This window comes from Triturus cristatus, chromosome 3_1 (assembly GCF_964204655.1).
Source record: "Triturus cristatus chromosome 3_1, aTriCri1.1, whole genome shotgun sequence".
NCBI classification, from domain to species: domain Eukaryota; kingdom Metazoa; phylum Chordata; class Amphibia; order Caudata; family Salamandridae; genus Triturus; species Triturus cristatus.
Window position 1 is genome coordinate 392332949 of NC_140583.1, and position 15043 is coordinate 392347991.

The window sequence follows — 15043 nt, forward strand, 5'->3', positions numbered from 1 at the left end:
AATATGAGCATTCACTGATTATTAATGGGGTCATTACTGTTGAATATACTACTTCACAGGACCAATACATCTAGCAAAAGCCACTCTTCAAATACCAAGCTGCCTACTATCAATAGCATATCAAAAACGATTGTTATCAAGCAAGAGATTAGCATGCACTCGCATCAAAGGCATGCCTAATTATTGTCTTATAATTGAATTCGCTGCAATAAGTCAGACATGTTTCTTAACAAAACAAAAACAATCCATATGTGCTAGTGACATACATGTCCATGCCCTCCTTCCAGAGGCAGCAGATCCACAACGCCCACTTTCCGTTGCTGCAAGCTCCACCACAAGTTGTTCCCGTTTTCCAAGCATGTAGAGCAAACCCTTCTCCTTTCCTACCCACAGCGGCTCTTGAACTTTTGAAAGTTATGACCTTAAGCCACACACAGTGGATTTACTTCCAGGCCAAGAAAGATGATTATCTTTTGTAGGGTAAGCTAAAAAATATATTAAACAGAAAATCTTCCATATGTAAAAGAAGTACACTCTTGTTGCAAAATTGTTCCTTTCAGCCAAAAGTAAATTTAGCCTGGAATAATCTAATCTGACATTACAATAATTAAGATATAGGAAGTGAAGAGTTTTAACTAGGTTTCAGACATCAGAGTAATTTCTGTCTAATGAATATTCAAAAATATCTTTCCCTAGTCACTTCACATGCAGCTATGTAACTGCCTGGAGTTGTACATTTATAGTTACCTTATAGCAGAGAATGTATTAAACATTAGTGCTTGCAATGTTCAACACTCCGTCCATCATCCCCTTTGGTTTTGCTTTGTTCGCCCTAAGTTGGCAGGGGATGCTTGGACGTGGGTCCCTTGCTCACTTTGCCACTGGATTCAAGCTAGCCTGACTGATGACGGCTGAAATGCCAGAAACCGGTCCCAGGATGCTTGTTTCCGGTCCAGGGAAGACATGGCTTGGCAGTTCGGGCTGGACTGTTCGCATGAGACACAGGGTCAGACTGATTTGCAAATGGCCATGTCTGAACTGGGGTGGCGGAGTGAGCTAAAGAATGATGATGGATTAAACCCAGATCAGTTGACTGGGGGTGAGTGCATGCAATGTTCAACACTCCGTCCATCATCCCCTTTGGTTTTGCTTTAAACGTTAAACACCTTCCATTGTCAGTCTAGTGCTTTGGCCTGCCAGAGCAGGGCAAGCCTGCAGGCCCGCGAGGGGAGGTGGAATAGCAAGTCACAGTACTTTAAAGAGCCTACATGAGCTGAAACCTATTTTGGAGGCCAAAGACACCAGTTATGGTTAAAAGGGAAGAATACAAAAATATGAATTATGACAGGAAAAAAGGAATATGTCACACTAATGTTTTCATATTTCATATTATTTGTTTTATTCTTGCAACTTAAAAAAAAATGTTTTGCTTAAACGTACGCAATACGCTCTGTTGAACATCAGTCCTTATAAAATAATGTATGTGTGGTGGTGATGTAAAGTGAAGGTATGAGAAATATGTAGGTGTAGTGATGCAGTATAACTTGAACAATAGTGATGATATTAGCTGCGCAGGATATAAATGGTCATGCTATGTTGTGCTAAAAATAGGATTGGAAAGTGATTTGTGCCGAACAGATGATGCTGTTGTGTCCTAATGGTGAAATAAAGTAGTGCTCTGATGAATAAGTGAGGTGTATGAGGAATAAAAGTTGCAGAACCAGTTAATATGCAATAGCACAAAACTAGGCTGTGATGAAGTGAATTAGGTTGTAGCATAAATCTAAAGGGTATGATATGACGAAAAGATAAATGGAAATGTGGAGTTACTGTTCAACAATGGGATTATCACCTTCTGGCATATTTGATTGTAATACAATGTGGATTTAATAAAAGTTGAGGTGTGAGGCGAACTGGTAATGCTATTAAGTGGGGAGTGGTGAAGTATTTACTGTGAAATTAGTCTTTGATAGGGAGATGGTAATACGGGGGACAATGTGTGGGTGTAGATTAGTTTTATATGATAAATAAAGATGTTTAATATGTACTGATTGTGCACTCTAAGTGTGTAGAGGGTTTCTGTACACTGAGGGAAGCTAGAATAATGATAATTGGTAGGTAGGTGGGTGATGTGGAATGCGCATGTAATATGGTAATGTCTGATGAAGGGGTTGTAGAATTTTGTTAAATGAACAGGATACTGAATTTATTCACACGAAATTAAGGGAAACTTGGGTTTGTTTTTATTAATTTTACAGATACATAAAAAGAACAATTAATTGGTAGAAAATACTAGTTTTGGCATGCATTTTGTACCTAAGCAATTACTTCTTATTGAATTTTAGACATTCCTTAATTGGCCCCATATCTCAGTATTTTGACCTGCAGTTCCGCTGTGCTCGTGTGAGTGCTGGCATTACATACTAATGGCATTCTATAATTCTGCACCATACAAAGGCCAAATGACAATAAACGATACTTGATTTCCTGATTTTCCACTGTCTAAGTCCTTGTTAAGCCAAAAGCTCAATTCGATATGGAGAACAAAGAAAAAAAGACATTCTTTCAAAAAAGGGATAAAGGTTACGGAGGCTGCATTCAGCAGTGAATCAGATGCTTTTCCAAAACTAATAGCTTTCTCATCCAGTTGTCTATAAATGCAACTCATTATAGGAAAATGATGGGTAATTGTACATTTAGTCTTTTGTGATATTTTTAAAATTTATTGTAAATATATTTTTACCTTTATTCAGAAAAAGATATATTTAAGAAAAAATATGTTTAGTACTTTTGAAATAAAATGACAAGAGAATTTAACCATCTGGACAGGATAACCTTAATGGTAAACTGCTCCCTTCGTGACTGTAAAAAAAACTCTTACAAAAACACTCCTTCCACATCTATATTTAAAACAATCTAAAAATTATTGAACAAGTGAGAATGTCTAAATTATGTGGCAATGCAGGAGGTACACTGGTCCCACTGCAAATAGCAGGCTCACAAAACACCAAGGTTCCGGTGCCGAATAAAGACTTCTACTGTCTGCTCTCCCTGTTGCTTGAAATGAGTAGCATCAGCATAATCATTATGGAGTGACACACTAATAGAGGACTTTCTTGCCATAGGGACCCACCTAAAATATATTGCTCAAAATGTGAATTGGCAAATGATGTCTCCTCAATTTCAGAGGAGATCTGAGTCCCTGACTTGAATGAGGAGTTACTCTTTATCAGAACCTCTTGGAAAAATGTATAAACATTTGGAGTTAATGGTACATTATAGCACATTAAATGGTAAATCAAGTGAGTTCCTTTTTCATGCATACTTCTTATAGAAGGAGGACTACTTCAAAGCTTCCCTCATGCTTGCAGATTGCATTTACAAGGGTTTGGGAATCATTAGCTTGGTTGCTGTCTCTGATGAGGTGCTCAGCAACTTTCTTAAACATGGATCAAAATTGTTTTGGTCCCACTCACCATGCCATGATTGGCCAGCTGTCATATCAAAAAAGGGACAAAAACTTTAACCAAGACCCCTGCTAGGACATGCTGCAACTTGTTCAACTTCAATATATGCAAAACATTCATAATAATAAAAATAATTATTCGCACTAAGAAGTGGTTCACACAAGTGGTTCACACCTAGGTGCTGTTAACATATGTTATTTAAATCCCATCTAAAGGATGATAGCCTCATTGAACCTGCTGGGGGTTGCCAGTTCACTCTTGTCATCACAAAACCATATCTCTAGTTTTGGGGTCTTCTTTCACAAATCATTGCCATCAGATGGGTTAGTCTAATTGGTTCAGTGGAATCAAATCAGAACCTAGCTTAGAAGAACTAGAGCGGTGATGAACGGCGAGAGCCCTAGGATATTTATAATGATGTAGTTATTGTATGAAAAGTTACTTAGGCAACAGCATCAAATGGGGGCATTAAAGTATAAATAAAAAAAACAGATCATGAATGGCAATTGAATCTTTTATTTATATCAAAAGGAGAGTAAAAAATCATCATGAATATGAATTTCAATATATATATATATCAAACAAATTAATTAAAAAGGACTTTCATGTTGATATATGACATAACAACCCTATCATTCAGTCATACTTATTCATTCAACCTTCAATATTGTTAAACTGTACATAGGATTCAGTATTACATAAACATAACAATAAAGTCACAGGTCTATTAAATGTTCTCATTTATATCTTACATGGAGGATATTTTTTGTTTATATTTAAATACCAGTTGTAACAATGTTTTCTAATAAGATAGCAGATATTCTTGTGAACATGTTGGCAATAAAAAGATCTCGGTCGTTTCGTCAACTAACAAAAATATTTAGAGCTAAGTTTTCATCTTCATCATGGCTTATTTGTTCCCATCATACTACGCACATTTCGGCTTAGCAGCCTTCATCAGGAAGCCATGTATACTGGAAGCCTATAAAAATGTATATATTAAAACAGATCTGGTTAGGGTCTAAGAGCCCTCCAATATATCTCCTTAGTCTATACAGTTTAGTATGTGCATCACAAATCAATTGTGCCACCTAATGTCCCATCATTGTGAATAGATGATCAGTGATGTGCTCGGATAAAACTTCTACTATATACATGTCACCTTATATCCCAAGTTTGCAGTAGAACTGCTTCACAGTTAGACAGATACAACCTCATATAAGAAAGCAATGAAAGTTAAAAGCAAGATACCAGAAAGATAGTCATAGGATTTTTAAACTAAAGATTAGAGCTATTCAAAAAATAGGCTTCTCAACTTGAAAAGGAATGAGGCGATAAGTGTAAAGAGCTGTCATAAAGCCACCTGGCTTGTTCCATTTTTTATAGTGACAAGGCTTAAGGATGGTGAATTAACAAATGACAAAGCCTTTTTAATAACAGGTATAAGCTGCAGCTGCAACTTAGGACTTAAAAGTCGAATTTACCTGGCATTTTGCAGTGTTTCCAGGTCAGGGATGATCTTAAATGAAGCATCTGTGGCAAACAGGGCCAATATTCTAACAGAAACAGACAAAGGATACATTGAGAGATTCCTTCACTAAAATGTAGAAACGTATAAAGAGAGAGACGATTTAGAATTTTCCCTTTGTGCGAATAGCATCATGTGCCCACTATGGTGTATAGTTAATCTGAGCTGTGCTATACAGGGTCTGTTTTGTGGTGAAGTTTGCTGTAATGCCCTTCTAAGTGTTTAAAAATTCAAAAGAAAGGAGGACATAATGTACTCTAGATCCCATGTAATGAAAAAGTAAAAGTTTGTTACAATCACTTCCTAGTGGGACTCTTACCTACAAGTCGTTGTATGATTCTGTGGGGAACTCGTACAGAGCATCTCAAAAGGCAGGATGCTAATGTATTTCAAAAAGGAAGCGTGCGCTGCATATCAGGTACCCGAACCGATTTGCGGGTATCGTTGCGAAACCGGAAAAGTCTCCCTGTTAGTACCATCGGTTATAAATCCAACCCAATTAAACAGCACCTAATTGCGATGCATGCTAGTGTATCAGCAGCATATTGTCCCAGGTTAACTGGGGTCTGCGGGACTTAAATAGGCAAGAGAACTATTTGCATGATCTTGATTAGAAAACGTCAGGTGTGTAATAGGGTGGCCACAAAGGGCTGGGCTAGGTGTTTATGATCGAAATAGTGTTAGCTATTATGGAATGGTCTAATACGGTGAAAAAGAAAATCGAACCTGATCAGTCTTGGAGAGATGATACCTGTATACCGTGATACAAATAAGGCAGATTTAGAATATATTTGTATATTAATGTTTTACCAAAAGATTCCCTGCAATCCTGGCAATATATTCAAAGCTGAGTGGATCTATCGACCACTAAATAATGGTGGCCATGTTTCAAAATAACTGTATTGAACCCTAAACTATATACACAGCCATGGTAATAGAGAAATCCCTTATGTGTTTTAATGTGACTGAGAGGTGGGAATTTCTTAAGTAACAGTAATGTAAAGAAAAGCTGTTGGCATTTAATAGAAAACAGATGGTACATCCTAATTTCTATTGAGGACATAAAAAGTTAGTATTAGCTAGATAATAATGTGTAATGCATGCGATCGGATAGAACCCATATTCCTCAAGATGGTAAATGGTAAAAGAATATGTACGCAATCTAGATATGTCAATGTGGACGTCCTAGGGATAAAGTTTAAGTCTATATTCAGGGCTTTTTAATAGCAGTATATATCGATGTTATCATGCTATGCAATATGTAAAGCTATCTTAGGGATCCCCTTAGATCCGTGAGTTATTCATGTCCTATAACTGGAGAATACCTACAATGGGACTCAAAGATGTAAAGCAGATCTTCAAAACAAGTTTTTAGATAGAATTAAGTGTTATGGGGTCATTTAGAGTTGCACCTGATTGCCTGTTCCCATGGGATTTTGCTGTTCAGGCCTCATTTGTAGCTAGCCAATGAAAAGTTCCAATAAACTTCTCTTGGTTTTCTGATCTCTGTTCTTAGATTTCCAGTATTCGTATGGATTTTTACAAGGATTAATCATTGTATATCATTGGGGGGAGGGGGTGTTGTGCCTCTATATAATGTTTAACCAATGATGCAGCAGATGTTTTTGTACATATGTCTGAGCGATGTTCTGTCAGCCTCGTAGCCATAGTGTGTGAGATTTCCCCCATGTATCCTAATTTACAAGGGCACAGTAGAAAATATACGATTTTACCAGTTTTGCAATTTGTTAGGCTTTTCAATGAGACCTTCACACCATTGATGTTCCATGTGGTTATTTCAGTGACAAAATCGCATGCTTTGCATGACATACATTTGAAGTTTCCTATAGGGAGAGTGCTATTATATATGGTGGTTTGAATACCGGGCTTACTTTGTGTCATGTGTGATCTAACAACATAGTTCTTGATATTTTTATTCCTCCTATGGGCAAACAAAGGTCTAGGTATATGGTACTCTCTTTCTCTTTCTGCATTTAAGATATGCCAATGGGATTTATAATAATTTGGCGTATCTTCTAATTCATGGTGGAATGGCGTGTGACAAAGACCAAATTGGACATCTGTTTGGGGTCCCGGTTACTTAGCAGGTGCTGTCTGTCATAATAACGATCTCTTTTATAAGAATCACGTATTAGCCACTTCGAGTAACCTCTTGTAATGAATTTCTCTGTCATCTCTGTCGACATCTGATCACAGTACGCTAAATTGGTACAGTTCCCGCGGGGACGCAGGAATTGCCCAAAAGGGATACTTGTTTTATCACACCCATCCTTCCACTGTTAGAATGTGGTTTCAGATATGTAAAAAATACATTGTATTTCCTCCTGAAAATGCTTTATTGTTACGTCTGACTTGACCTATTGTTACCAGTTCTTTACAATATGGATAGAGTGGACTTTGGCTATGCTCTGAGGAGTATTTCCCACTCTCTTGGCTTTTTGGTATTTATTGATAGAGGGATGAAATTGGGAAAATTAGTACCCCTGTCAGCCATTATACGGTCAACATGTGTCGGCCATCCTAAATATGCCTAACAAGGTTAGCCGCCTTCTTCCCAACCTACAGTCTGGTTAGTCAAATACCAAAACCTCACGCTAGGAGGTGAAATGGCATTACGTCTGCTGTCCTCTATGTAGCCCTTGGCGATTGTCCGTTGGACCCTAAGTTATTGTGAAATAAAGAAACAGTACTCTGGAAATCAGCGTGCCAGGTAAAAACAGGAAATTGCCTAACCCAGGGAAGCCAAGGAGGCTCGGCCGTGGGAACACCTTGGTAATTACCTTGGGCGTCAGACTTATGCAGTAACAGTGACAACATGGCGAACCTCTCTTTGACAACCCCGCTAACATGTTTTGTGTGGTAGAGCCTCATTTGGGTCCATGGTGAAGGAAGCCCGATAATGAAACATGGTACATCTCAATATTGGTGAGTGCCCTGCTTTGGCCAGAGGGATCTCTTTGCGGATTAGAGACAATATTTGAGACCGCTGTGGAAACATTTGATGCATGTGAATTTAAAGCTTTATCAATGGAGTTGGCTGAAGTACGTGAGCATTGAGGTGGTAATGCACTTATGGAATAAGTTGGGTTAAAAAAAATGAGGCAAGAAATAGTTAATAAGAGAGTCCAAGATCTCTTTTCTGCAACTGTTTATTGAGGCTACCCATCCTCTCTGTCACTTAATACCTCTTCAGTTTTAAAATACTAATAATTTGGTAGACATTGAGGTTTTTCTAAACTTCCATTTAACATGTATGGGAGTAGGGTATTTTAGAAGTGCAGGAAGCTGTTCAGAATTAATTGTTCACTAGTGGTTAATGAAGCCGTCTGAAAGAGTTGCTGTTCGGATATTTTTTCGTTTCCTTTAGTTTTTGTCCACTTTCTCATGTCAGTAGTTGCATGTATATGCACGAATGATAAAATGATGAGGAATTTTTAACAATACATATATATTGTGTTTGAAAGTGTTGCTGTGTGTAATTTATAAACAACTTCATTCAAGGTTAATGTAACAGTTGAAAATAAATAACATTGTAAATCAGACAGGAGACCGGGGCTCGTACAATGAAAACTGTCACAGACTACTCACTTTCCACAGATTTAGAGCAATTTAAATATTTATTACAAATAATGGAAATTAATGTTTATTCCAGGAATTTGTAGCGAGAGGGATGGAAAGTGGTTTATGTGCATTTTCAGCCTTCTGCAAAAGAAAGTGAATGATTTTAAAGCTTTCCTCTCCTTCAGCAAATCTCCTAAGGGAAGCGCATTCTGTGAGCTAGGTGAACATATTGTTCTTTTTAAAAAAATCTGCAATGTTTTCAAGCAGGTGTTAACAGAAGAAAGTGTAGTGATATGTGGGTTGAAACTGTAACAAGGCTTGTCTTTGGTACTAGCTATGAATTTACTGGGTAGATAATGACGGACTAGGAGCCGGTCAAAATGCCGAGTACATCTGTCTGATTTACAATAGAAATTAATACACTTTTATTGGACAAAAATCAAGCAATTGAGTCTATATGCTGATGATAAATGCTATTAATATATAGCTCAATATGCTCATTTTTTACATCTGTCCAGACACCACAGCTGTCAATGACCCATTGTTTACAAAATACAGAGTCGGTGTTGGGGCAGCCTACTTCAACTATTGATTTATTGAGGCAGCCAACTTCAGACAATGCCAATCACATTCCTGGTCGGAGTTCAGATCTTTCTCTTCATGCTATTGACTATCTTATGTCTCATTCTGTCGCTAAGCAAGTGATTTCATAATAATGGATTAGTGACTATTTCACATCTAAAAAGTACTTTCGATTATCATACTTTCTGACATATTCAATTATTTATTTTATACATGCCTAGTATACCAAAAGTCATACTTTTTGTGTTTTTTTCTCTGCAAGATTTATTTGTTCTCTGAATGGCAAAACACATGAATTGCTAGGGATGCCATTCAGTAGTTGTTCAAATGGTTCCGATTAAGGGAACACCCTTTGGTATCCCTAGCAACCACATTCATGCATTAGTCCAGTGAGACATTTATCACTACCAACTGTTCCTCTGCTTCTGAAGCAGGACTGCTACTGAAATACAAATCCAGAATACCCACCAGCTTTTTCAAGTCAATAGGTCTGACTCATTATTAAACTCAGAATTCTGATTGGATTTCTGTACAGAAATGAAACAGGTGTGCTGTCTTAAAAAAATGTAAATTAATGTAGCACGGGCATGGTTTTGCTTTATTTAGATTGAATTGTATTTTTGTGTTGTGGACCTTGTCTTCCTCTTAATTATCCACTGTTTTCCAATCTCAATTTCTTCAGAAAATGCCACTTGTGGGTTTCTTATGTGAAGGTATAACTCTGCCCTTTGAAAGACTGTCGTCACTCACAGGCTACTTTATTCTTGGAGTTGGCTCTATGTCAGTGGTTTCCTCAATTGTTGACATGCACTTTTTATGAAATATTTGTTATTGGGATCTACATGATGGGTGTTGCTGCACTACAAATCTCATTATGTATCCAATGTATTTTCTTATTGTGTACTTATTTTTAGTAAAATGAATATATAGTTAGTTTATTGCCATTGTAAAGGATCCCTGGGATTGCACATAAGAATTATTGAGAACAGTACCAATGTCCTTGTGTGCATCCCTTTAAATCTCACTAGTAAACTCCATGATTTATAAAGAAGACTGGGAGACCTCTGTAAACCTCTTTGTGTGTCTGGTGCTTCATTCTTCTCAAGAAGATCAAGGACTCCCCAATATGATATGACAGTAAAAAATACTTAAACGGAACTATCAGCAGTATGTACTCTCTAATAATGGAAATATTACAGCCTTGCTTCTGTTTTTGCATTTGAACATCAAACTTGACGTCCACCTTGTATAAGAAATTAGAGAGACCAGTTACTTTGACTACAAACAAATTCACTGAGAAAAATGACTCTCTCCTAATTGCATTGTTCCTTGCAGAAGAACAATGAAGCACCTCTGGCTAACAGAAATATCAGGTCTTTGAGCAGGCCAGCTACATAAGTAATTTGAAGGTCTCCATGGCCAGCATTGAACACCATGCTGGCTAGTGGTTCAGCTCTTATGCATCTTTCTCCTCCTTTGCTCCCTCTTCCTGCTCATGAAAACAACTACTGTAACCCCACTCATCACACTTATTCTCTCTGGTGGTGCTCACCAGGATTGGCAAATGAGTTCTAGGGAGGCCATTAGCACTAAGAAAACCCATGGGATGAACATAAAGTAAGATATCTAGGGCCCATACTTGCCCCAGTGTACAAGGATGATAGCAGGTTTCTATATGGATTTCTAGCTCAAAATTCTATAGAATAGGGAATTGATTGATTGGCGTTTTAGGAGCCACGTAACCCAGACAATGCAAGACACACACTTTCTAGAACATTCTCTAAAGGAACTAAATAAAATGAATATTGAAGGTGCAAACAGCAGGAAACTGAATAGCATTATTAAAATGCTCAGTTTGGTGGTGTTGTCCATCTAATATCTTGGCTTTTCACCAATTTAACACATTGTGAAATTAATAATATGAATATTTTATGAAGGCAATGTTTGTTGCTAAAACCAATTAGTTCTCTTTGTTTTCTGCATGTTCCCTAGTTCCGCAATTCTTTGTCTTTGCTCATGGAGACACTTAATGCAACTACTCCTCACTACGTCCGATGTATAAAGCCAAATGATGAGAAGCTACCATTTGAGTAAGTTTGTGTTTTTATAGATAAATGCATTTCCTTTTCAAGCTATATAAGCGAAAATTAACAGTTTTTTTCTGGGCGTACCCAGTCTTCCAAACATGACAGAAATTGCACTAGCAGTGTGTACCACATTGCAAATGTACAAATGCAAGTATTGATGGACAGACCCAGTCTCAGTTGGTGATTGCGGGTTCAGAAAGAAAGCTGCTAATACATTTCCTTGTAAGGAAAGTGTAAAAAAATACATGAGAACGGAATGCCAGTATTGCTGAAGTAAGTGTCCCTGTCTGTGAAAATCAACTAAATAAATACTTATCCTAATCTAAAATATCTATTTATTATTGGTTGGCTAAACTGATGATTTGTTTTTTTTTAAACAAACTTTATTAGGTTTATAATTCCAATCAATAATACAATATAAATCTTAATCACCCCCCTTCCAATATTTCCCAGGTCAATTGCTCATGGATAATTAGTACACTTCTTCGTTCTCCCTCTATCCCGGTCTTGAATGCCATAATCGAGGGAGCAGGGGTACCTTGTCATATGTTCAACACAACCCGCAATATGCTGCATCAATTGTCCCAATCAATCTTATACTATACTACCTACCCTCCTCCCCCCTCCAGGCATGTCACATCCAGCACGCTCCTGGAGCTATTAAGCCCCATTAAAAAAAGTGTGTAGTCAATGGATCCCAAGTCGTAGGCAATTCAAGTGTGGGCAGGGCACCATTTCGATCTCACTCAACCTATACATATAGAATATGGTCGAGCAAGTTCATCTGCGTGCTGTAAGGGGCCTATTCCGTATTGGGGGCTCCCAAGTCTGCCTCATCATCGCTCGTAGCTTCTTGGTCCCTCAATAATCCCACTAAGGGTTTCCACGCTCTAGCCGCCTCTAGCGCCCGCTCGCTCCCAACTCTTCTAGCTAATTGTAACCTAACTGTGCCATCACATTCCGCCCATTTGACAAAGTCCCTTTTCTACCGATATAAGCTTGGGAGTCCACTCGCCTTCCAATGCATCGTAATTTCTCTCATGGCCAACACCAGTCCCATGTCTATAAACTTTCTGGTGATCTTAGTTCTAGCAGTATGGGGGAATCAATGCAAGATACAAGTCCCTAGCGATAGCTCCAACTCTTTCTGTCACCTCCTGCAATAGTGCTAATATATCCATCCAATAGCCAGTTAGTAGCGGGCATCCCCACAACATGTGAGGGAAATCCGCCCCCTCCCTGCGACACCTTGGGCATTCATCTGAGTCAGTATTAAAGTTTGCTTTAATTTTTGCCGGCGTGAAGTAGGCGCGATGCAAAATATAAAAGTGAAGCAATTGAAAGCGGGAGTTCCTGGTACTCTTCCACGCTCTCTCCACCACCTCAGCCCAGGCCCTGTCCGGAATCTCTTTACCCACATCTATTTCCCACTTTCGCTTAAGTTCATTCAGAGGGGCCAACTTCTCAGTAGTCAGGCGCTTATACAAGCATGTGATCACCTTAAATTTCCCCGTTGCAGTTACTACATATTGACATCCCAACGAAGCCCTAGGTTCCGCCTGGCCTTCTTTCCAGTGCGCACGTATAGCTGTGGTAAGCGCTGCATGAAGCAAAAAGTCTCCACCTCTCAAATCAAATCATAACGCTCCTGCAAGGTACAAAAGGTAGAAAGATCCTATCCTCATATAAATCTCCAATGGCAGTCAACCCCCTCTCAGCCCAGTCACTCAGTTCCCGCCAAGACCCTCCGTGAGGGAGTGCCTCACACATTGAGAGCGGTATATCAAGGGAATACGGCACTTTCAAGCCCACCCTCTTGAAACTGCGCCTCCAGCATTGCCACGATGTTCGCAGTTCGTCCGAGAGAACACCCAACCGGAGAGGAAGATGCAAGATTATTTGAGGGAGCTGCTGCAATTCCGGAGTGCCCTCCCCTCCTCCTTCCGTACCTCGCAGTCTCATTGCCACTCTCTGTGTCAACCATTGCAATTGAGCAGCCAAATAACAGGTTTCGAAGTCAGGAACCGCCCAGCCACCCTCTGACCGTGGATGCTTCATCACTTTCAAGGCAACCCGCCGTCTTCCAGCACCCCACAGAAACCCTGTTACCATAGATGTAAGTTGCTTAAATGTCTTATCTGGTATCCAAATCGGTAAGGTTCCAAAATAATACAGCAATCAGGGAAGGGCCACCATTTTAAGTAAAGACACCCGCCCAGCAACCGATAGCGGCAGCGTTCCCCAAAAATCAAAACTGCCGGCTAGGCCCCGTACCGCTCTACCAATGTTGCCCTCTAGAATATCTGATCTGGAATGATATATCTGGACCCCCAAATAGGAGAGGCACCGGCATTCCCACTTCACTCCCGCCACATTCGGTAAGTCTTGCCTATGTCCGTCTACGGGGAACAAACAGGATTTAGCCCAGTTAACTCTAAGGCCAGACATCTCCCCTAATTCATGCAACACTGCCTTTGCTCCCAGTAATTCCCTCTCTGTGTCTCCTAGGAACATAAGCAGGTCATCCGCATATAAAGCTAAATGAAGTACCTCCCTGACCTAGCTTTCGCCGCCAGGGGTTCCATGGCTAATGCAAACAGAAGAGGGGACAACAGACATCTTGTGCCCCGGGTCACCTCACAAGCTTCCAATATCATCCCTCCCATCCGAACCCATGCTGTAGAAGATTTATAAAGCAAAGCCGTCCATGCTATGAAGTCCTCTCCCAGTCCAAACCGGGCCATGACGTGAAAGAGGTAAGGCCATTCCAAACTATTAAAGGCCTTCTCTATATCGACGGCAAATACCACGGCAGTGGCCTTGGGGTAGGTATCCGCCTCCAAGATACGCAGCAATCGCCGTATGTTTAAGGTAGTATTCTTAGTAGGGATGAAACCAGATTGAAAATGATGGATTAAAGTAGTCATGTAGGGCATCAGACGGGCGGCCAAGATACGACTTAATATCTTGTAGTCCATGTTAAGCATGGACAGCGGCCGATGCGCCGTTCTGTCCCAAGCCGACTTACCAGGCTTTAAGTTGGCTAAAGTGATGATCATGTCTGATGCTCAAAATGTAATTTGAGAAGTTCATTTGTGAGTGATATAAAACCTGCTTAAGCGTGTGTTTGGACTACATGGCAAGTTTCCGTTCCAAGAATATTGGAGGCTTAGTCTTTAAGGAAAATTTTGTCCATCACTATGCCTTTCTTGCATTGAGTACTTCTGTTGGGGAATATTTATACATCTCTATTGAGGATTGAGAGGTCAAAAAGACAGCGGTGGCTCCAAACTGCAAAGTATCCTTTCCATGGTGAAACCTAGGATCAGCTCCTAGTATTTAAGGGCAAAGTGATGTCTTTTTTTATGCCCTCTTTGTGGGTCAACTTTGGTTGATCCACCTAAGCAGAAAACATATGTGCAGCATTACATAGCTTTGAGAGTTTGGTGCACTACTTCTATCTAGCACCATGCAGTGTTTGGCATATTTGTAGTTATCGGGGGTGAATTGGGGAGAACCAGGTCCGTTTGTACCAGAACAGTTTGAGCTTGCTATGCACATGCCAATTAGGAAACCATTAAGAATGTTTGCCAAATAGTCCTGGAGGCCAAGAAAGGCTGTACATATGATTTTGTACTGTGTAGGACTAATTGCAGAGATATGATATTAAGTCACGTTTTGTTAAAAGAGAAAAAAGGATGTGCAAGCGCATATATATAACAACCCGGTTCATCTGGATGGCCACCAATGGCAGAACGACTTGTAGAATACATAAGCGGATTGGTTGTGAATTGACT

The 15043-nt window shown here is 39.5% G+C and overlaps 1 protein-coding gene across 2 annotated transcripts in view; it reads left to right on the top strand.

The window, feature by feature from the left end:
- The window catches only part of MYO5C (myosin VC), a 1024918-nt gene that overhangs the window by 527400 nt on the left and 482475 nt on the right, over window positions 1-15043 (top strand). For both annotated transcript variants that reach the window (XM_085644174.1, XM_085644175.1), the window contains exon 16: window positions 11152-11249. In XM_085644174.1, coding sequence (XP_085500300.1) covers window positions 11152-11249 — 98 coding nt within the window. The remainder of the gene's footprint in view (window positions 1-11151; window positions 11250-15043) is intronic.